The sequence below is a fragment of the Rhinatrema bivittatum genome, chromosome 4, assembly GCF_901001135.1.
Source record: "Rhinatrema bivittatum chromosome 4, aRhiBiv1.1, whole genome shotgun sequence".
In the NCBI taxonomy this organism is placed as follows: Eukaryota; Metazoa; Chordata; class Amphibia; order Gymnophiona; family Rhinatrematidae; genus Rhinatrema; species Rhinatrema bivittatum.
The window spans coordinates 393,929,495-393,953,572 of NC_042618.1; the positions used below are offsets into that span (position 1 = coordinate 393,929,495).

A 24,078-nucleotide genomic window follows, 5' to 3' on the forward strand; every position below is an offset into this window, starting at 1 on the left:
GGGGGCTCATGAGGCAGTGTGCATGGAAACTCCTGCTCATTCTCAGTAAAGTAAAAGTTCTATGAGCTAGGTGAGAGATCAGTTTGGCACCGTCAAATGATGTCACTCACATGTCATGGCTAATTCAGCTTTGCTGGTCAATGGAGAACTGCCCGTGAATTCTAAATGTGACTTTACTGCATATCTTTTTTTTGTTTAAATGTGACTCTCCAGAAAGTAACTTGATCTCAAGATGTAATATATAGAAACATAGAAATGACAGCAGAAAAGGACCAAAACGGTCCATCCAGTCTGCCCAGCAAGCTTATGGCAGTATCTGCCTCGCCATACAATTTACCCCAATACTTATCAGTTTCCCAGACCATCAAGCCCCAGGGGCTTTGTTGGTTGCTGTTTGAGTCCAATTCCCTGTCACCTCTTGCCTTGTTCATAGTAATGAATACTATTCTGTAGTGAACATGTGTGTTGTTTTAGAAAATATAATATTGTACTTTTTAAATTAGTGGGTGAAAATAAGCTTTATGACCAGAAGTGTAATTAATCTTTTAATAATAATCTCTCAAATTGTTTACAGCAGAAGTGCTTATTACTCAAAATAAAATAATTTGTTACAATTATGATGACAGGCCTTTTATACAAAGGTAAAAACATGCAAAAATACTTCTGCTGTAGGGAAAACTGTGCTTCCTGTGAATTTAATTGATAACCTCGATATTGACTTATGAGCCTCTGCCACTCTTTTTCTCTCTGGTCTAGTTGAACTGCCTCTTTAAGCTATTGGGCAGTAATTAATAAGATTAACTGGAAATATTTTTTGATAACCAAAATTTTGAGAGTCGAGAGGAACCTTATAATGTTTTGTCCCGCATAGCAATATAATATATTCGTATATAAACCTGAAGCAATATCCATCCTTCATCAGTGATCCACAATAACAATCTGCTTGTGCTGTCCAGATTTGTTAATTACTTTCCACAGCTGCACACAACAAATACATTACCCACAGGTTGATTATTGCAACTAGTGTATTTTCAGTGCAGTATTCTAGTTTCATTCTGGTATGTAATGTGGGACATTATATTCTTAAGCTATATTTCACAAAGGCTTGAAAGTTCAAAACAAGCTTTATAAGCTTGTTCTTGAGAATAAATATTCCTTTTTTTTTTTTTTTTTTTTTTTTTTTAAGCATGCAGACTGCACTAGTCACCTAGCAACAGAATGGTTCAAGGTGAAAATGAGGGCTGGAGCTTCTGCGACAGAAGCTGAGAAAATATAAAAGGTTATTTATTCTGAATACCACTTAGAATTATTAGTATCTAGTACCGTCGAAAATGTATTGCTCAGTTAAAATTTTCCATATTAGAAAATTTTGATTAAATATTTCATTGCATATGCACACAGCAAAATAGAATAATTTTATAGTGTTACGTATTCAGAATGTTGTCTGCAGGTCAGGACGTAATACCTCCGAAAGGATAATAAATCCTGAGCCTCTGAGGACAATGGTGACATGTAGAGTGATTACAGGATCATAACTCAGTTATTGCTCCCTATTGCCCAGCACCAGAGTTTGGGTGCATACATTTCCAGGCTTATAAATGATACAAAGGTTGTGCTTGGATAAAAAGAATCCAGCAGAAGATTATAAAAACTTATCATATATCCCTGTTGCATAGGAATATAGAAAGCGGTATTCCCATGCCTTTAGGTCAGAAGAGAAGTCCCATAAACACCTAGAAGGCAAGACTGAACTCTTTTTTTCAAATGACATACTCAGGAACGACTGAGTAATAATTATAATACACTTAACTCGTTCACACATATTGCACCCTGCTATTTCCGGCACTAACATCAGGATTCCAGCAGCCTGGAGTCACAATGAGACTCCTCCCTCCCTCCCCAGGCAATGCCATAAAATGTTAAATGCATGCTCTTTCACAACCTATGCTTGTCTGTTAAGATGAGAAAATAGAAATTCTTAGCAGTTAGTCTTATCTACTGAAAACTGTTTCTCTTTAATAATTTTATGGCAGTATATAATTTTTTTTTATATTTAGACATATAAATCATAAATACCAATGTGTGCTGGTTATATTCGACAAGCAGATAAGCAAAGGATTTGTTTTTAAACTACTTGTTAAAATACTTGTAGAGGACACCAGCATAACTCTTTAGTAGTGGAAATGAAACAGAAAATTAGGTCAGTAAGTGATTAGTACTTGAAGTGCATGAATTGTTTAAGGTCTGCCTTCTGAAACTCTGGCAAGTCGCCGTTTATAATGGAGGGATTCATTTACAGCAGCAAGGACTTCTGGTATGACTATATTCCATGAAATTAGACTCCACCTCCTGCTTTTCTATGCATCTGCCAGGACCTCTGTGACTCAAGTGCACTTTTACAGTAGTAGCAAATGTTACATAAGCCCAAACATGGAGCCTGTTTGGAGTTTGTGGGCAGACCAAATTATGATGCAAGGATTTGGTAGCAAGTGTGCAGTGAAGCACCATCAACTGATGTGAATGGAAATTGAAAGGAGAGCTTTGCAGAACAGCCTTTTCCTCTCTGCAGAGAGCTGACAGCTCTGGGTGTGTTTTTCTTGTGCAGTTTTCAGAGGCAGGAGTTGGCAGAGAGCCCAGATCTGCATGGAGTTTGCAGAAGGTTGGTATATCTCTGTACTAACACTACATGAAACTTAAAAATTATACTTTGTGCCATTGTCGAAGCTTGTTTATGCTCTGCCAGAGGTGGAGCTGAACTGTGGAGCAGTCATATTAGTTCGGCCTTTGCAGAGTTGGTTGATCAAAGTGGATAATCTTGCAATGAGGGATTAGCTGCTGCAAGCGGCCCACATAAGCCATTCTGAAATGTCATTTGAGTGATTTGGCCAAAGTTCAAAAACAGATGGGAGTCCGTGTTTGCTATTAACTGAGATAAAATGCTGAGGCTCGCACCAAACCATCTCTATCTCTTGAAACATGTCAGTTGTTTTCATAATGTGAGAGACTTAGCAATTATTTTACTTTTTTTTTTAATTAACTTGAAAGCAGAGTGTTTAAATATTTCAGCTACAAATGTGGGTTTTATTTTTGCTTCATTTGCGGTAACTGTGGTTTTATGACAACAGGAAATACTATGAACAGAGTGTAATTTAATTTGAAGTAGTTAAGCTTTCTTAAAGGAATGTTAAACTACAACATTTCATGGCAACTTTTGGGGAAAAATCAGCTGCAATAAAGGAAATACCATTGTTCAAAAAAGATATCTAGAAATGTTATCCCAATTGATGCATTGTACAATTTAATTTACAAACAGATAAGAGAAAACTACATTTAATTTTACTGTTGCAGAAAAGTTAAAGCTTTGATGAGGGAAAATCTTTGGCGGATGTCTTATTTTATTTTTAAATTTGCTACATAGAGTGGTTTATTCTGCCTTGTTTTTGAGAGTTAGAACTCCAGAAAAGGGGGTGTGTCCAGTCAGCCAGCTGTGGTGTTCAGTAGCTTAAAAATATGGATTTTGGGACTATAGGTGCCAGAAGAAAACAGGCAAGCTAAATGGTACAGCATGTACAGTGGTTGTAGGAATAAACCACAGCCAACGTAAATAGTGGTGTCTTTGCTTTGCCTTCAGATAATCAAGAATGAAATCATTTCTCTCCGTAAGGAGCAAGGCACAAGGGGAAGGCTTGTGAATACAATGCTGGAAAGCAATGAATTCACTTGCTCTGCAATTCCAAAAATGTAGGTGAAACTTTCCCATTTATGCATTTACTTTTGTATTTCAGATTTATTCAATTTAAAGTTAAAACACAAAATGAGTTAAATTTATACTTAGACAATTATATAACATTTTTAGAGAAGTTAAAATTACAGATTATCACCACTTGTTAAATATTCCTTCTGTGTGTAATAAAGTCAGTCAGACAATAGCTTGTTATCTCAAAATGAGATCTTTTTTCTCTGGATGACAGATAAACTTCCAGGGAGTCATCCCCCAGCAGCTTAACAATCAGAATTAAACATTTTTTCCCCTGAAACATAACAATTTTTTATGTTGTGAAAACCGCTTCCTACATTCTTTGATGGTCTTTTCTTTGAAAAGACACTTCTCCCATTACTAGAACAGCTATAAGAATTCAGCACCAGCATCTCAAGACACTGTAAAATTATAGCACTTACTTTCTTAACTTTAGAGTAGATGTCCTGAAAGCACATTTTTGGCACCTGAATTACACAGCTTTCTGAAAGAGAGATGGGATCATGTGCATACCCTGTGACACTCTGCTCTTCATGCTAAATATAGCTAAAGAACAAAAATATGTTAAAAAAAAATTGTCTCTTGCTTTGTGTAAATTTTTTTCCACCAGTCCTTGCTCTCTTTTGATGAGAGAGGCCAATCACAGCTCACACAGAGAGCTGCAGCAGTGGAATGTAGAGGTGAACAAAAGAGTGAAAATCGATATGGAAAAATGTTGTGTTTCATCCAACTAATCTGGACATGTTAATCTTGAATTCTATGAAATCAGAATGCACAATCTACTTTTCTGTGAAATATGTTTATATAGTAAAAGAACCCACCTTGCATTGTGCAGTATTTTCAGAATTCCATCAAGCATCTACTTAACCAATATCGCTTATACATTTCAAGTTGTCATAATCAAAATTATTTGAGCAGTTCACCTGTTCCACTGGGAATAGTCATGTCGATAACAATGTTTACAAGTTACTTTTCATAGATTGTGTTCCTAGTTCATTAGTTCGTGTAATATTGTTTAACACATGAAACATTCACAACTTCTGTGAAGTAACTTGTGATATTTATGAGCAGTACACATTGAGTACAGTGTTTTTCCTTTAAGGTTTTATGTTGAATTTCTTGGTAATTTAGTAGTTATGAGAAATAGCAGATTAACATAACTCAAAAGTCCTCAGTTTCTCCCAGAGCAGGTGCAGCATTGACAATTTTCTCAGTGGAAGGGAGTGAGCAGTGGAGTGCCTCAGGGATCTGTATTGGGACCCTTACTTTTCAATATATTTATAAATGATCTGGAAAGAAATACAACGAGTGAGATAATCAAATTTGCAGATGATACAAAATTGTTCAGAGTAGTTAAATCACAAGCAGATTGTGGTAAATTGCAGGAAGACCTTGTGAGACTGGAAAATTGGGCATCAAAATGGCAGATAAAATTTAATGTGGATAAGTGCAAGGTGATGCATATAGGGAAAAATATCCCATGCTATAGTTACACAATTTTAGGTTCCATATCAGGTGCTACCAACCCAAGAAAGAGATCTAGGCGTCATAGTGGATAACACATTGAAATTGTCTGTTCAGTGTGCTGCGACAGTCAAAAAAGAAAACAGAATGTTGGGAATTATTAAAAAGGGAATGGTGAATAAAACGGAAAATGTCATAATGCATCTGTATTGCTCCATGGTGAGACCGCACCTTGAATACTGTGTACAATTCTGGTCACCACATCTCAAAAAAGATATAATTGTGATGGAGAAGGTACAGAGAAGGGCTACCAAAATGATAAGGGGAATGGAACAGCTTCCCTATGAGGAAAGACTAAAGAGGTTAGGACTTTTCAGCTTGGAGAAGAGATGGCTGAGGGGGATATGATAGAGGTGTTTAAAATTATGAGAGGTCTAGAACGGGTAGATGTGAATCGGTTATTTACTCTTTCGGATAATAGAAAGACTAGGGGGCACTCCATGAAATTAGCATGTGGCACATTTAAAACTAATCGGAGAAAGTTCTTTTTTACTCAACGCACAATTAAACTCTGGAATTTGTTGCCAGAGGATGTGGTTAGTGCAGTTAGTATAGCTGTGTTTAAAAAAGGATTGGATAAGTTCTTGGAGGAGAAGTCCATTACCTGCTTTTAATTAAGTTGACTTAGAAAATAGCCACTGCTATTACTAGCAACGGTAATATGGAATAGACTTAGTTTTTGGGTACTTGCCAGGTTCTTATGGCCTGGATTGGCCACTGTTGGAAACAGGATGCTGGGCTTGATGGACCCTTGGGGACCCAGTATGGCATGTTCATATGTAAGCTTCCCTGTTCCACTCTGCCAATGAGTCTCATCTCTACTGGAGCGCCCATGTCTAACAACAAAACAGTAGTTCAATTTCCTTGTCCATTCAGTCCTTAGCATTTCTGCTGAGGCTGTCCATTAAGGGTCTCATTAGTTCCAGTTAATATAGTGATTTTAGGGATGTGAGCACTTGTCCACTGACAACTGGGCTAAGACTAGCAGCTCAGCTCACATTGGTTTATAGATAGTAATGACTTTGTCACTGTGGATTTGCAGTAGTGAACTAGAGATAAAAGGCTTTGTATTCCCAGACTGAATCAGCTAAGACCCCTCTTTTATAATGTTTTTTTTTAGCTACTCTTTTTCCTTCTTTTACCTCCCTTTTAATAATTAAAGAAAGGAAGATTTTACTTAACATTTTCCATACCTTTTCAAAATAAAAATGAAAATATTTTAGTAGTTCTCTTCTGATGAATTAATCTTCATAGTTTGAAAATAAAGAATTGCTGTGCCTTTCTGTGTTTGTTTTAACTTGATTACTTGCCGAATTGTCGTAAACTTCAAGGTGAGGTACAAAATAAAAGCATTGAACATCAACGACAAAACTAATTAAAATACATAAATATTATTATAGTGATAAAACATCATAAAAAATATAACTTTTCATGACCACTGTACCAATCATTTTCAATCTTCATTTCATCTATGTTCATTTTATATGCCCAACTGTTTGAAGCTTAGTTCAGGTATCCTGCTGTCTTTGATATCTAGGAAATAGTCTCAAATGATAAGTACAGCGACGAAGTAAAAAGCCAAGAATAGTCAATTACAAGAACCTCATTTAAATATTATCTTATTTTCATTTAGTTAGATATTCTTGTGAAAATTAAAAGCAGCAATCAATAGAAATCTTGTGTGCTCATCAGCTGAAGGTACTGATAACCTTATGCCTCAAGACAGATTACCTCACTTTCTGCAAAAAAGTTAAGGCGTGGCTGTTCGGCCAGGACTTTCCTTAGATTCTTGGCAGAGACTTTCCATTCTATGATTTCACTAACAGAATATTTGATCAGAAATCGAAACTGTGATATCACTGAGCTTTCGTACCCAGAATTCTTATTTCATCTGAACTAGGTATCTACTTCATTGTAAATGCATCTCTTTTTTTGCACCTGTCTCTATATTCTTGCTCTCCACCCACCAAATAGATCCATGATTATCTACTATATGTACTTCCTAGATCTGTCTGTCTATCTTATCTATTTATTTATTTATTTATTTATTTATGAGAATTTGAAATTCTGTCTTTTCCTAATGTTGGTCTCTAGGCAGTTAAAATTAATTTAAATGAACAAAGGCATTGGAACAGCTTACAGTAATATCAGAATTTGCAATTAATGTAGCATTGGCATCCAGCATAGGAAAACCCATTTGTGAATAGTTTCAAGACCTAGTTTGTCCCTGTTTTATATAACATTGTCTCTCGTCAGGGTTTCAGGAAGTTGGGCTGAAAATATGGATCTTGTGAAAGGCCTGGCTGAAAAGCTATGCCTTAGCTTTTTTCCTGAACTTAAAGTAGCATGGCTGCAAATGCAGGATTAGTGATACTTTGTTCCAAATCTTTTGTGCATAATAACTGAAGGCATGAAATCTCATGCAGGACAATATGGCAACAGTCAGTGTAGGAGAGGAAGGAACCATTTTGATGGACCAGAGTTTCCTTGAGTGCATGTAAGGCAAGAGAAATTGAGAGTATGACTCCTTCTAATCTGCCTCACCTCCTTAAATATATTTGTGCTGCTACAACATAGAACTACTCACTGTTTAACTTCATTTGTACAAATCCCTACATTGGTGTTCAAATTTCTTTCTCTTAGGACAAGCAGGATTGGTAGTCCTCACATATGGGTGACATCATCTGATGGAGCCCAGCACGGAAAACTTTTGATAAAGTTTCTAGAAACTTTGGCCAGCAGACTGAATATGCCCGGCCTGCCACTGTCCATGCGAGGTCCCCCCTTCAGTCTCTTCTTTTCCGCTGTGCAGTCACCTCGCGGTCCGTGGAGCTCCAACCTTTCCAAAATTATTCTTCTATTTTGGAGTTGTTTTCCAGATCCTCGTCAGGTTCCCCTTCGCGGTCAGCACCCCCTCGGTACGGTAAGTCCTTCTTCGGCCTTTTCTTCCAACTTGTGGTCAATTCCCGACTCTCCCCCCCCTAAGTGACCATCAGTCATCGCCCGCACTGGGTGTTTTTATGGCGTCGACCGGTTTTTGTCTGTGCCCACGGACCAAGTCCATCACGGATCAGCATGAGGTTTGCATCCTCTGCCCAGGGGCCTCGCATGATGTCTGTTGGGCGCACCTTGACAAAATGGAGAAACCTTTCGGGACCCTGAAATCCTCCATGCCTATGTCAGTTCTTTGACGCCCAAATATCGAGGAGAACTGTCTCCATCCGTTTCTTTCGCGATCCCTCTTGCCAGCACTCCCACTGATCAGGAAGAAGGAGATAGATCCTTGGTGGCCTCTTTACACCCCCAGACCTCGGGGTCATCGACTTCCTCGGTGCTGGGGAAAGACCGGGCCAAGCATCAGAAGCCCTCCAGGAAGCACCGGCACCAATCGCCATGTCGGCACAGTTCCGGTCCCAGAGCGGCATCGGTGGCCATCGAGCTGCCATCAAAGCGGCACTGTCCATCGGAGGCCCCATCCTCCGGTGACCCCGGTAGCCAGAGTCGTTCCCCACCAATACTGGTGCAGGGTGCTGTGCCACCTCGGGGGACCTGCGGATGAGCCGGCGATGCCTCTTCCCCCCTCCATCAGTCCTAACCATGCAGGGCTTTCAGGAGGAGTTGGACTGCAGGGTGCAATCAGCGGTGCTTAAGGCACTGCAGAGCGTTGAGCTGCTGGCACCACCAGCCCCCATACCGGTGCCCAAGCCTCCGCTATCGGTGTTAGCACCTCTGCTAGAGTGTCTGGACGTCCTACTTGTCCACCGATGCCTTCCACCGGGGCAATCCTGATTCTTGGGTCGTCCGAGGAGGTTGAGGCAACCGGGACTGTGTGCCCTCACCCATGGTTCCCCGAGCCGTCACCGGACCCCTCCAGCTTACCACTGTGTCGGGGGATGCCGGGGGACCCATTGGTGCCTTTGGTGTCCCTGCAGCCTCCAAAGCCTTCTAACCCCAGGGCTTGATACCCTTCACGGCCCTCGCCTTCAGCGACCTGGCCCAAGTGAGGAAGAGGGTCCCTATGACCCTTGGGGTGATGATTCCACAGACTCATCCTCCGATTACTCCAACGAACCCCTCTCAGAGCCTTCCCCTCCAGAGGAGCAGCGCTGGTCACCGCCTGAAGACCTGTTGTTTGTGGGGTTTGTCAGGGCTATGGCTGAAGCCATCCCCTTTCAGCTCCTCACAGAGGAGGATGCATGTTATTAGATGCCGGAGGACCTTCAGTTCCTTGATGCTCCTAAGGGGGATCGTGGTAGTTCCAATCCATATTTTTAAAGAACTACTCCACATGTGGGAACACCCCATCTCAGTCTCCATGGTTAACAGAAAGGCCGATGCCACCTACCTGGTGCAACAGGCCCTGGGGTTTGAGAGGAGGCAGCTCCCCCACCAATCGGTGGTCGTGGAGTGTTCCTTAAAAAAGGCCCGGCATTCCCGCACCCACGCCTCTGCCCCTCCAGGGATGCAAGCATAGGGAACTCGATGCCATAGGGCGAAAGATTTTCCAGGGTGCCATGCTGGTAGCCTGCATCGCGGCCTACCAACTTTACATGACTTAGTACAACCGCAATATCTGGAAGCTAGTCCAGGACTTTGCGGAGGGCCTTCCCCAGCAACAGCAGGAAGCTCTTAGCGCTATTGCCTCACTGGGTCTGGAAGCAGGGAAACACGAGGTGCATTCCACCTACAATGTTTTTGAAACTGCAGCCTGCTTAGCCATTATGGGCATTGGCGCCAGAAAGCTGGCTTGGCCTCCAGGCCTCGGACCTCCAATCGGAGGTCCAGGATGTTGCGCCGGAGGTGGACCCTTGGGCCGAGGTGGGGTTGACGCTACCTGTAGGAAGGTTCCTATGGGTCCCCACCATTGGCAGGCAGAGAGGGCTGATGGGCAGAGGACGGCTGGTGCTTCACCAGTACCAGACCTCGTTCCCCGCGGGTTGAGCCTTTGGGTGCCGGGGCCGGCTGGACTTAAGTGGCCTCTGTCAGTGGTCGTCGATGGGTGGATCGAGGTCAGCCCAGAGGCAGCATCTGGTGTAGGTATCAGTCTGTTCTGGACAAGGCAGAGTCCCGGAGACCCGGGCGCCAATAGGAACACAGTCTGACAGAGGGCGCCCGAGCAAGAGCAGGCCAAAGCCTGAATGAACCACATCCAGGACAAAGGCTGAAGAGGTGTCTTTAAGCAAGCTGAGTTCTGGGCTGGTGGGAGTCTGGAAGCAGTGGCAAGCAAGGCTGAGGTCTAGACGAGGAGAGAGTCAAAGGATGGTCAGACGAAGCGGAAGTCCAGGACTGGAGAGAAGCAATGGCGTGGTCAGGCAATGCAGAGGTCCAAGGCTGGAGAGAGGCAACGCCAGTAGTCAGGCCATGCAGAGGTCTGGGGCTGGAGAGAGGCAACGGTGTCGTCAGGCAATACAGGGTCAAACCAGGTAGCAATCCGAAGGAGAGATGAAGGAACAGGTACACTGGGACAAGGAAACAAGAATGAAGGCAATCAGGATCGGAACCCAGGAACAGAAGAAGCAACAAGTACTCGACTAGCAAGGGGACCTGTTGCAAAGGCAATTTGAGAGTGCGGAGCCCAGCCTTAAATACTGGAGTTTAGCCGATGTCATCATCCGGAGCTGCGGCCAGGTTCCCGCCGCGGGCCCTATTAAAGGATCAGCTGTGTGCGCGCGTGTGCCTAGGGAGGGGTGCGGCGTTGGTCAAGATGGCGTCTCTCCGAGAGCCACACAGAGAGGCCCAACGTGGAGCATCAGGAACTTTAGCAGAGCCGGAGATCCCGGGGCGGCCCGAGGACGGAGCCGGCGGCCCACAGCCGCCGGAGACGAGATACTAGGTACTGGATCATTTTGGGAGAGGTGAGGGGGCCGAGCCGCAGCTGGCGCACGTAACGCAGGATAGGCTCACCGACCTCCCCTGTATAGGTGAGAATCTGTTCGGGGATAAGGTCCAGGATGCGATGGCACAGCTGAAGGACCATCATGATACCCTCCAGCAGCTATCCGCTAGTGCCACAGAAGGGCCTTCCTCAGCCAGGAAATCTTCCAGGCAAGATTCTCATAAGTCCTTCTATAGGCAGAGGAAGTATTACCCTCTGGCCGCTCGGATTTGCCCGCCCCGATCCGGTTCCATTGGGCCCCTAGACCCCAACCGGCACCCCAGCAAGTCCCGGCCATGGGCTTTTGACTAGCGGCGAGGAAATGTAAGCCAGTTGGTAGTTCCCCTGGTGCCCGATCCCCCAGTCGGTGGCAGGCTCCTCAGTTTCGCCCGGTGCTGGGAAGAGATCACGTCAGACCAATGGTCCTCTCCATCGTCCACCAGGGGTAAAGCTTACACTTCAACCGGCTCCCAGAGATCTCTCCCCTGTATCCATCTTGGGGTTAATCTGCCCATCCAGTCGTTCTTCAGACGAAACTTGCCACCATCCTTGCAGCGGGTACAGTGGAACCGGTCCCTTGCAAGCAAAAGGGCCAAGGTTTCTACTCGAGGTACTTCCTCATTCCGAAAAGGAATGGTGGCCTGCACCCCATCCTCGACCTCAGGGCACTGAACAAGTTTCTTGTAAGAGAAAAGTTCAAGATGGTCTGTCTGGGCACGCTGATCCCTCTCCGACGAAGAAGGGACTGGCTTTGCTCCCTCGACCTGGAGGCGGCATATGCACATATTGCGATTGTCCCCAACCACAGGAAGTACCTCCACTTCGTGGTGGGGAATGCACATTTTCAATACAGAATGCTGCCCTTTGGGCTGGCATCAGCCCCCCCCCCCCCCCCCCCCCTGTCTTCACCAAATGCTTGACGGTGGTGGCTGCCTACCTCAGGCTTCGCTCGATCCATGTGTTCCTATACCTGGATGACTGGCTCATCAGGAGCGACTCCCACTCCGGAGCCTTGGAAACTCTGGCCTTGGTGGTTCAGACCCTGCAGACTGTGGAGTTCGTTATCAACTTCCCCAAGTCGCACCTCTGCCCATCCCTGCAGCTAGACTTCATAGGTACCAGGTTGGACACGGAACAAGCAAAAGCTTTCCTGCCCAAGGACGGGCGATTGCCCTCGGCTCGCTGGTCACCCTCATTCACAACAGCAGGAGGATGTGAGCCCATCTCCTACTCCACCTGCTGGGCCACATGGCGGCCTCCGTCCATGTGACTCCCTTAGCCTGCTTCCGCATGAGGAGCCCTCAGTGGGCCTTGCGTTCCCAGTGACAGCAGGCATCCCATGATCTAGAGGCTCCAATCACAGTCACGGAACCTCTCAAGCTATCCTTGACCTGGTTGGAAGCCCTCCCCCAACCTAGAACACGGACTTCCCTTCCAGCAGGCGCCGCCCCAGGTGACCCTCACCACCGATGCTTCTCCTCAAGGGTGGGGGGCCTACACACTCAAGATCTTTGGACCGCCGCAGAAGCACGTTGCCGGATAAATTTTCTGGAGCTTCGAGCAATACGGTACGCTTTGTGGGCTTTCCGTGATCAGTTGTCGTCCAAGGAAGTTCTAATCAGGACGGACAACCAGGTCGCGATGTGGTACAAGCAGGGCGGCATGGGCTCGTTCCTCCTCTCCCAAGAGGCAGTGCAGGTCTGGAACTGGGCCCTCTCCCAAGGGATGTATCTGCGGGCAACCTACCTGCCAGGTCACCTCAACGTGCTGGTAGACCACCTCAGTCGGTCCTTCCAGCCACACGAGTGGACCCGCAACTCTGCGGTAGCAGCCAAATTATTCTCCGCTGGGGTACACTGGATGTGGACCTGTTAGCCTCCCCACTCAATCACAAGGTGAGCAGATTCTGCTCCCTAGTAGCGGGGAACAGCCATCCGGCCTGCAATGCCTTCTCTCTTCATTGGGGGAAGGGCCTCCCTCCTGTATGCGTACCCACCTCTTCTGCTCCTCTCAAAGACTCTGTCAAAGCTTCAGGAGGACAGGGGAACCATGATCCTCGTGGCACCTTACTGGCCTCGCCAAGTTTGGTTCCCACTTCTTCAGGACCTGTCTGTGCATGTGCCCATCCCGTTTGGGACAGCACCCGACCTCATATCACAGAACCAGGGAACTCTGCGCCACCCAAACCTCTGGACATTGGCCCTCACAGCTTGGATATTGAGCGCAGGATCCTCCAGCCCTTACAGCTCTCAGACAGTGTTTCTCGGGTCCTGATCGAATCCCGGAAATCTTTGACCAGGAAGTCATACAGCTCAAAATGGAAATGCTTTTCCATTTGGTATGGAGGGCATGGGTTGGACCCTTTTTCTCGTGCCCTCTCCCCCGGCTGCTGGACTACCTGTGGCACTTGTACAAGTCTGGGGATGGAACAGCTCCCCTATGAGGAAAGGCTGAAGAGGTTAGGGCTGTTCAGCTTGGAGAAGAGACAGCTGAGGGGGGATATGATAGAAGTCTTTAAGATCATGAGAGGTCTTGAACGAGTAGATGTGAATCGGTTATTTACACTTTTGAATAATAGAAGGACTAGGGGGCATTCCATGAAGTTAGCAAGTAACATAGTTAAGAATAATCGGAGAAAATTCTTTTTCACTAAACGCACAATAAAGCTCTGGAATTTGTTGCCAGAGGATGTGGTTAGTGCAGTTAGTATAGCTGGGTTCAAAAAAGGTTTGGATAAGTTCTTGGAGGAGAAGTCTATTAACAGCTATTAATCAAGTTTACTAAGGGAATAGCCACTGCTATTAATTGCATCAGTAGCATGGGATCTTCTTAGTGTTTGGATAATTGCCAGGTTCTTGTGGCCTGGTTTGGCCTCTGTTGGAAACAGGATGCTGGGCTTGATGGACCCTTGGTCTGTCCCAGCATGGCAATTTCTTATGTTCTTATGACTCCAGACCAGTTCCGTCATAGTGCACCTCAGCGCATACCACCGAGGTGTCGCTGGTGCACCCATTTCATCCAGCCCCTCATTGGCTGTTTTATTTGGGGTCTCCTCCAACTGAAGCTCCCTCTTCAGCCATCGCCAGCATCTTGGAACCTTAACATTGTCTTGGCAAGACTGATGCGGCCTCCCTTTGAGCCTCTGCAGTCCTGTGACCTGAAGTTCCTCACCTGGAAAGTCATATTCCTGGTGGCGATCACTTCCGCTCACAGGGTCAGTGAACTTCAGGCCCTGGTTTTGTACGCACCTTACATGAAGTTCTTCCACGACCATGTGGTCCTGCATATGCATCCTAAGTTCCTGCCCAAGGTGGTGACTGATTTCCACATCAATCAGTCAATTGTTTTACCCACCTTCTTTTCGAGGCCACATTACCACCCGGGGGGGGGACGAGCGCTCCACACCATGGACTGTAAATGGGCGTTGGCCTTCTACCTAGATCGCACGGCGAGCCACAGACAGTCCACCCAGCTCTTCGTGTCTTTTGACCCCAACAGGCTGAGTTCAGCAGTGGGTAAACAAGCCCTATCAAACTGGCTGGTGGAGTGCATTGCCTTCTGCTATGTGCAAGCAGGCCTTCAGCTAGCTGGCAGGGTGAAGGCCCCCTCTGTGTGGGCTGTGGCAGCGTCGGTGGCTAATTTGCATGCAGTCCCTGTCGCAGAGATTTGCCGAGCTGCAACCTGGAGTTCTCGCCACACGTTTGCAGCTTACTACTGCCTTGACAGGGATAGCTGTCAGGACAGTGCTTTTGGTCAGTCCGACCTGCACAACCTGTTCCAGGCCTGAACCCAACTCTCTCTACTTGTGCTCCCTGAGGGACCAGACTGCCCCTGTTTTCCCACAGTAGTGTTGTGCCCTTTGGCACCTTGTTCAGCCACTGTTGGTCTCTTTCTGGTTGAATTGGGCAGTCTGGAGCTCTGTTCTTACCCATATGTGAGGACTCCCATCCTGCTTGTCCTAGGAGAAAGTGCAGTTGCTTACCTGTAACAGGTGTTCTCCTAGGAAAGCAGGATGTTAGTCCTCAGGAATCCCGCCCGCCTCCCCACGATGTTGGGTTCATCTTCGGTTGTTTTATTTTTTCGCTCGTTTCTTTTGCTATGTTATGACACTGAAGGGGGACCTCGCGTGGACGCGCAGATAGTGGCTCGTTTACAGTTCTGTATTGGCCTGAGTATGATTTTTCCTCACAGGAGAGAAGAGCTCCGCGTGCAGTCAGTCACGTGGAAAAAAAACGGACTGAGGAGCTTCAAGGAGGCAAGGGATCATACAAGAAGGAACACCTCACTAAAAGACTTTGGGTGATCTTAGAGAACTCTGCCACCCAGTGGCACGGAGGACGAACCCAGACAGCATGGCTAATTCAGCTGCTTATCTATGGAAAAAAAGAATATCAAATCTTTCTAAATAAATACAGACCATGTTGATTATTTCCAGAATGTCTGGCCAATATCTATTACCTTGTTTGGAGATGATGATGCCCTCTATATAGTAATTTTTTCAGATGGAAATTTGCAGAACTTATAATCCTGGAAAAGTTGGCTAGATGCATATACTTCTTGAGTATCTATAGTGCTAAAATATAGCTTCAATTATACCCACAGAAAGAAAAATAACTTTCCAGTGAAAGTTCCCCACAGGCCTATAAAGGAGGTGCTGTGGGAGCATGTTGCTATCTGATAGGCTCTTTACCAAGTTGGAGCATCTCCAGAAAGGAAGTAAATGTGATCTGGGCAGTCATTAATCTCCAGATTACCTGGAAAAATAATATTTTGTAAAGTTATTTTTTCCTCTGCTAGTGTTTTAATGCTATAGTGTATCCAAGAAGCAATATTTCTCTCTTAACAGAATATGAGTTAACCAGATTAAAGGGCCTCTGTATTCAAAAGTTAGTTTTTTCAAAGTGCGCCAGTATTGGAGTGTTGCACTTTTTGAGGGTCATTTATAAAGGTGCAATAGATGCTATAAGGTGCATTATTGTTTATTGCATGATATTGTTATCGCAGTAATATTGTTTTGGTTTTTTTTTAACTAAAATCCACCCCTATTACAATTAGTTGGTTTCTATGCATTTGTATACATAAAATCATATAATGATTGCAAAGCAGCTAATACATACTCAATTTTATATAAATAAAATAATGCGGTTGACTTAGAAATTTTTCAGCCATGTTATTTTAGCTACACCTTTTCGGAAATTGTTATTCTCCCAGGATAAGTAAGATGGTAGTCCTCACATATGGAATAATTTTGTCAAAGTTTCTAGAACTTTGACTGACACAATGAGCATGCCCAGCATGCCACTAACCCTGTGGCCACCAGGGATCCCCCCTTCATTCTCCTTTTTTTTCCGCGCGGCAGTTGCCTCACGGTTTAGGAGCTCTATGAGAAATTTCTCACAACTTTCATCACGGAAATATTTGAAGTTTAACTTCTTAAAAAAATCCCTCACCGGGGTCCCCCATCGCACTCCGTACCCTCCGATGCTTGGTAAGTGTTTTCCTGTACTTTGCGGTTGGTTCCCGGTGGCTTACCACCTCGGTGCCCGACAGTCACCGACCGCACGCCTACCATTTTTCGGCACGGTGACTGGGTTTAGGAAATGCCCTGAGTGTCCGAGGACCATGTTCATAACAGACCCACATAATGTTTGTGTTTTGTGCTTAGGCCCCTCGCATGACGTCCGTTAATGCCCCAGTTGCGCACAAATGACCCCCAAATGCTGGCGTGCTCGACTAGACAAGATGGAGCATTTGTTTGCTCCATCTTGTCCTTATGTTCTTATGAAATGCTCTGCTCCATCGACTCCAGCTCAAATGGCTCCGACTGGAGAGGGTCCATCGACCTCAGACACACCTCGCCAGGAACATCGTGGAGCGGGTGACCGTCCATCACAGACACCCTCGAAGGCATCGGCATCATCGTCCTCTGTGCCAAAGGACCGGACCGAGCACCGAGGCAAACATCGTCACCGGCAATGACGTGCGTCCCCGCCTGGTGCCGGCAACGAAACAGCAGCAGCATTGATTCCCACCGAGCCGCCGGCGAAGAGGGCCCAGGGAAGGAGCCCCCATACTCCTCTGGACCCGGGAACCCGAGGCATTCCTCACCGATATCAGTGCCGGGTACTGAGCCTCCATAGACCGCTGTGGAGCATCCAGTAACGCCTAGCCTGCCTTCTACTCCAGGCACAGTGCTAACAATGCCAGCCTTCAGGGAGGAATTGGACAAACTGGTCCAAGAGGCAGTGCTCAATGCCCTTCGGGGCTTTAAGTCGCCGCCACCGCTGCCATTCTCCCATACCAGCACCGGAACTGGCGCCCTCTATGTTCGTACTGCTTCTCGAATGCCTGGACACCCTCATCAGTGCCCTGCCAATTCAGCCCATGCCATCGGACACGCTGGCACAGAGTCGACCATCGAGGCCTCCATAGGTCCCGTTCCCACACTGGGTTCCTCGGAGGAAGAAGGGGGGACTTCCAGCCCAATCCCGGCATGGAATCCACCGATGCTGGAGCCCGTTCCAGGGCCATTAGGGCTATCGGTGCCTAAGCATACCTCATCTGCTTCAACACCTTCAATGCCGGTGCCGCATCCATCACTGCCTTCTAGGCTCTTGTATCTTTCCTCCCTCAGAATTACCAGCAGGTGAGGAAGAAACTCCCTATGATCCATGGGAGGATGCATCCTCTGACCATTCCTCATCCGAGGAATTGCTCTCAAAGCCTTCACCCCCCGGAAGAAAGGTGTTGATTTCCTCCGGAAGACCTCTCCTTTGCCAGCTTTGTCAAGGAGATGCCTGAAACTATCCCATTTCCATTGCTGATGGAGGAAGACGCTCGCCACAAGATACTCTTACAATTTGTAGATGCTCCAAAAGAGGTAATGGTGATACCAGTACATGAAGTACTGCTTGACCTCTTGCACAGCTTGTGGGACCATCCAGGTACTGTACTTCCAATCAACAGAAAGACAGATGCTATGTACCTGGTTCAACAAGTCCAAGGCTTTCAAAAAAGCTAGCTGCCCCACCATTCTGTAGTGGTGGAATCAGCCCAAATGAAGGCTAAAAGATCCCGTCCACACTCCTCTGCTCCTCCTGGTAAGGAACAGAAGGCATTAGGATGTAGAGTCTTTCAAGGGTCCATGTTGATAGTGCGAATAGCAGCATATCAGTTATACATGACCCAATATAACAGAAATCTCTGGAAACAAGTCCAGGAATTTGCAGAGACTTTACCACAACAACAGCAAGAGACCTTGACCTCCATCCTACAAAAAGGATTGGAAGCAGGTAAACACGAGGTCAGAGCTGCTTACGACTCTTTTGAGACGGCATCCAGAGTCTCAGCAGCGGGCATTAGTGCTAGGTGTTGGGCTTGGCTCAAGGCCTCAGACTTACGCCTGGAGGTGCAGGACAAACTTGCAGATCTCCCCTGTACAGGAGAAAACCTATTTGGGGATAAGATCCAAGACACAATGGCCCACTTAAAGGACCATCATGAGACCCTGTGTCAACTTTCAGCTGTCATCTCAGAGGCACCCTCCGTAGCCCTTAGGGCTCTGCGCAGGGACACCAGGAAACAATTTTATAGACCGCGTAGGTATTATCCTCCCGCATCCCGTGCTCGACCAGCTCGAGCCCCATCAGAGAGGACATGCACGCCAAGCGAGGACACCTAGAGCGCAGCCAGCTCCACAAGCTGGTCCTGCGACTGAATTTTGACTCCTTTCTAGAGAGCAGCAGCCATCTCACCTTGATCCCAGTGGGAGGCTGCCTTTGCCATTTTGCAACCGATTTGCACCCAATTACCATGGACCAGTGGGTATTGTCCATCATAACCCATGGCTACCATCTAAACTTTTCAACTATACCCCCGGACTCCCCACCCAGTCTACCTGGAGCCGGGACAATCATACAACACTTCTCGAGTTAGAACTCTCAACCCTTTTGTATGCCAGGGCCGTACAACCGGTTCCCTCGACCCAGCAGGGAAAAGGATTCTACTCCAGGTACATCCGGCCTCCGGCCTATTCTGGACCTCCATGCCTTAAACACGTTTCTTTGCAAGGAACGGTTCAGGATGGTGTCCCTGGGCACCATGCTACCTCTGCTACATCAAAGGGATTGGCTCTGCTCTCTGGACCTTCAGGACGCATATGCCCAAATTGCAATCTTCCCTCCTCATCGCAAGTACCTGCGATTCATGGTGGGTCACAGACATTATCAATACAGAGTACTGCCATTCGGCCTCGCCTTGGCGCCCCGAGTGTTCACGAAATGCCTGGCAATAGTGGCTGCACATTTACGCCGAAGGGCGTACATGTCTTTCTATATCTGGACGACTGGCTCATAAAAAGCCAGACCAGACAAGGAGCCCTTGACTCCCTCAGTCTCACTGTACGGCTCCTGCACTCACTGGGATTTCTGATCAACTACCCGAAATCCCACTTGACGCCATCTCACCATCTCTCCATTATAGGAGCAGCCCTAGACACCACAATAGCTAAAGGGTTCTTACCCGACGACTGTGCAACCACCCTGTCCAGCCTCGCCAGCTCTATCTGCACTTGAAAAACAGCCTCGGCTCACCAGCTTCTCAAGTTGCTTGGCCACATGGCATCAACAGTCCATGTCACCCCAATGGCATGCTTAGCCATGAGACTGACACAGTGGACTTTAAAGTCTCAGTGGCATCAAGCCATTCAGCCGCTTACATCCCTTGTCCATATAACCAGTCAACTTCATTTATCCCTTACTTGGTGGACGCACAAGGCCAACTTACAAACAGGTCTACCCTTCCAGCAACCAGCTCCTCCGGTGTCCTTAACCACAGACACCTCCAACCTAGGTTGGGGAGCCCTGTCAAAGGCCTTCAAACCTAAGGAACTTGGACAAAAACCGAAGCAAATTGTCAGATCAATTTCCTGGAGCTTCGGGCGATGCGGTACGCCTTTTATGCATTCAGGGACTGCCTATCCAACAAGATAGTCTTGATTCAAACAGACAATCAAGTAGCAGTGTGGTACCTGAACAAACAGGGGGTCAAGGGATCTTATCTGCTCTGCCAAGAGGCGGCGCAGATTTGGGCCTGGGCCCTGTCGCACTCAATACAACTGCGAGCCACTTATCTGGCAGGCACACAGAATTTTGTAGCGGACCGCCTCAGCCAAAGTTTCCAGCCCCACGAGTGGTCTCTGGATCCCTCTGTTGCGAGCAGAATCTTCCACCGATGGGGTCAACCTACCATCGACCTCTTTGCGTCCGAACAGAACCGCAAAGTGTAACACTACTGCTTCCTACACAGGGACCGAAGAGCACCAACCATGGATGCCTTCGTCCGCCCCTGGAACACAGGCCTGCTGTATGCGTACCCTACAATTCTGCTAATTAGCAAGACTCTTGTGAAGCTACAACAGGACCAAGGCTTAATGATACTCATAGTCCTGTATTGCCACGCCAAGTCTGGTTTCCCATACTTCTCGACTTCTCTGTCCAGGAACCCATTCGCCTGGGCACAGCACCCAACCTCATAACACAGAATCATGGCAAGTTACGCCATCCGAACCTCCACTCCCTATCTCTGACGGCCTGGATGTTAGAAGATTGATACTACAACCCCTCAACCTTTCTACTAGCGTATCTCAAGTCCTTGTAGCTTGACGTAAGCCTTCCACGCGGAAATCTTACCGCTTTAAATGGAAAAGGTTTTCAGGGTGGTGCCACAAAAGGACATTAAACCCTTTTTTTGCCCCATACCAGCACTCTTGGATTATCTCTGGCACCTCTTGGAATCTGGTCTACAGACTTCCTCCATACGAGTACACCTCAGTGCCCCCTCTGCTTACCATCAAGGTGTAGGGAATGCGCCCATAATGGCTCAACCCTTGGTGAGTCGATTTATGAGAGGCTTAATATATCTTAAGCCACCTCTAGGACTACCGGTTGTGGCATGGGACCTCAACTTGGTACTTGCACGGCTCATGCGTTCTCCTTTTCAGCCACTGCAGTCCTGTGAACTCCAATATCTCACATGGAAAGTAATTTTCCTAGTAGAAATCGCATCTGCTCGCAGAGTAAGTGAGTTACAGGCCCTTGTGACCTACTCACCTTATACAAGGTTCCTCCATGACCGGGTGGTTCTCCAAACTCACCCTAAATTCCTTCCTAAGGTGGTAACAGATTTTCACTTAAATCAGTCCATAGTCTTACCCACTTTCTATCCAAGGCCTCATGCTCATCCAGGTGAGCAAGCTCTACACACCTTGGAGTGTAAGCGTGCGCTAGATTTTATTTAGACCGCACTACTACCCACAGGAAGTCCACCCAACTCTTTTTGTTTCTTTTGATAAAAACAAACTTTGAGTTGCGGTGGGCAAGTAAACTTTCTCCAACTGGTTGGCAGATTGTATTGAATTCTGCTACCAACAAGTAGGCCTTCCACTTCAGGGACGAGTGAAGGCACACTCTGTCAGGGCAATGGCAACGTCAGTAGCACACAACCATTCAGTACCAATTGCCATCATCTGCAGGGCTGCAACATGGAGCTCTCTCCACACCTTCGCAACTCACTGTTGTCTAGACAAGGCTGGATGACAAGACTCTGTCTTTGGCCAGTCTGTCCTAAGGAATTTATTCCCAGTGTAGAAACACACCTTGACTCGCTGTGAATTTCAGACTGCCTCATCCTTGCCAACAGCACCCCAATTGTTGTACCTGTTGCACATGTGTGCTGCTTGGCCTCATTCATATTACTCAGCCTGTAGCTTGCTATTCACCGATATGTGAGGACTACTATCCTGCTTGTCCTGGGAGAAAGCAGAGTTGCTTACCTGAAACAGGTGTTCTCCAAGGACAGCAGGATGTTAGTCCTCACGAAGCCCACCCGCCACCCGTGGAGTTGGGTTCGATAACGTTTTCTTATTTTATTTTTCGCTTGTACTTTTTGCTACAAACGAGACTGAAGGGGGACCCCTGGTGGCCACAGAGTTAGTGGTATGCTGGGCATGATCAGTGTGCCAGTCAAAGTTCTAGAAACTTTGACAAAAGTATTCCGTGACAGAGCTCCATCTGATGATGTCACCCATATGTGAGGACTAACATCCTGCTGTCCTGGGAGAACACCTGTTACAGGTAAGCAACTCTGCTTTCTCGCATGGGAGAACTAGAACCCTAATGCAGGTCCTGATGCTTGTGCACTAGAGTTAAAGGGCCATGTGGCGCAACAAGAACACCCTCCAAAAGTGTTTTAAAAAAAAAACCTCAGGGGATCTTACTAGTCCCACTCCTGCCTTCCTTGGGGCCGTCTTTCAAGGCCGCCCCACAAAAATAATTAAAAAAATTAAGTAAACTGATCAGCGATGTCCCCAAGAGCTGCCCCTACACCTCCCTGCCACCCCGCCCCCTTTTCTGTTAAAGTGAAACCCAGGTAGGGTCCCCCCAACCTCCCAAAATTATCCGGGTGGGCTAATGCCTCCACCCATGACCACCCCACATCTAAAAAGGTCATGGGTGGTCAGTGGAGGGCCTGGGGTGCCCCCTAGGCCCGAACCTGGTCATACCATTTTCCATATTGGTGCCGATTGGCTTTTGCCCTTACCATGTGATAGGGGCAAAGGGTGGTCAGCAGCATATTTAAAAAATGCACCAATCGGTCCCGGGGCTAGGGGGTGTCCTGGCTTCACTGACCACCAATGACCTTTTTTAAAGGTAGGGTGAGTCAGGGGTCGGGGAACTACCCACCAAGGTAATTTTTGGGAGTTAGGGGGAGTATACTCTCCCTGGGTTTTGCTTTAATAGAAAGGGGCGGGGATTTTAATAAAGTGGAGGGGTCTTGCATTGGACTGGGGGGGGGGGTTGTTTGATGTAATGGGCAGGGGGCTGGAGCATTGCCATGCAGTTTTTATTTTTTTAAACTTTTTTTTTTTTTGCAGGGCCACAAGGGATGGCTAGTAAGATCTCTGATAGCTTTTTTTTTTGTTTTACACTTTGGGGGGGGGGGGGGGGGGTTTGAGTCGGAACAATGGCCCTTTAAAGTGAGGGTGGCCCCGTACGTAGGGGCTGCTGTTGTGCATTTAGGAGGCCCCAGCTACATTCTTTTGTATCTCAGACTTTTTTTGCGAGACAAAAGAATGCAGCGATAATGCCACAGTATTTTGTCAAGGTGGGCAAAATAGTGCATGAACACCCCGCAAGATAAAATATCACTGCTTAGTAAATAGATCCCTTTGATAGTACATTATGGGGCGGATTTTAAACCCCCTGCTCGCGTAAATCCGGCCGGATTTACGCGAGCAGGGCCCTCCCGCGCTGGCGCGCCTATTTTGCATAGGCCGCCGGCGCGCGCAGAGCCCCGGGACTCGTGTAAGTCCCGGGGTTTTTGAAAAGGGGCGTGTCGGGGGCGGGGCCTAATGATGCGGCGTTTCGGGGGCGGGGGCGTGGTTGAGGCCTCCGGACCAGCCCCCGGGTTGGATGACGGCGCGCCAGCAGTCCGCTGGCGCGTGTAGATTTTCATCTGCTTCTAGCAGGCGTAAATCACGAAATAAAGGTAAGGGGGGGTTTTTAGATAGGGCCGGGGGGGGGGGGGGGGCGGTAAGGGAGGGGAAGAGGAGGGCAGGCGAAAAGAAAGTTCCCTCCGAGGCCGCTCCAATTTCAGAGCGGCCTCAGAGGGAATGGAGGCAGGCTGCACGGCTCGGCGCGCACAGGCTGTCCAAAATCGGCAGCCTTGCGCGCGCCGATCCAGGATTTTATAAGATACGCACGGCTATGCACGTATCTTATAAAATCCAGCGTACTTTTGTTTGCGCCTGGTGCACCAACAAAAGTACGTGATCGCGTATTGTTTAAAGATCTACCTCTATGCATTTTGGGGGAGAAAAGTTTCTATTTCTCTTTAATATTTTGCTGACTTGAATTCTATACCT

At 47.0% G+C, this 24,078-nt stretch overlaps 1 protein-coding gene across 5 annotated transcripts in view; it reads left to right on the plus strand.

Moving 5' to 3' along the window:
- The window catches only part of ATXN7 (ataxin 7), a 288,809-nt gene that overhangs the window by 158,443 nt on the left and 106,288 nt on the right, over positions 1-24,078 (plus strand). Inside the window, exon 1 of one of the 5 annotated variants that reach the window (XM_029601022.1) lies at positions 2,436-2,659. The exons of the other annotated variants lie outside the window; for them this stretch is intronic. Coding sequence (XP_029456882.1) covers positions 2,644-2,659 — 16 coding nt within the window. The 5' untranslated portion in view covers positions 2,436-2,643. Of the gene's footprint in view, positions 1-2,435; positions 2,660-24,078 lie in introns of those variants that run through there. 5 annotated transcript variants of the gene reach the window in all.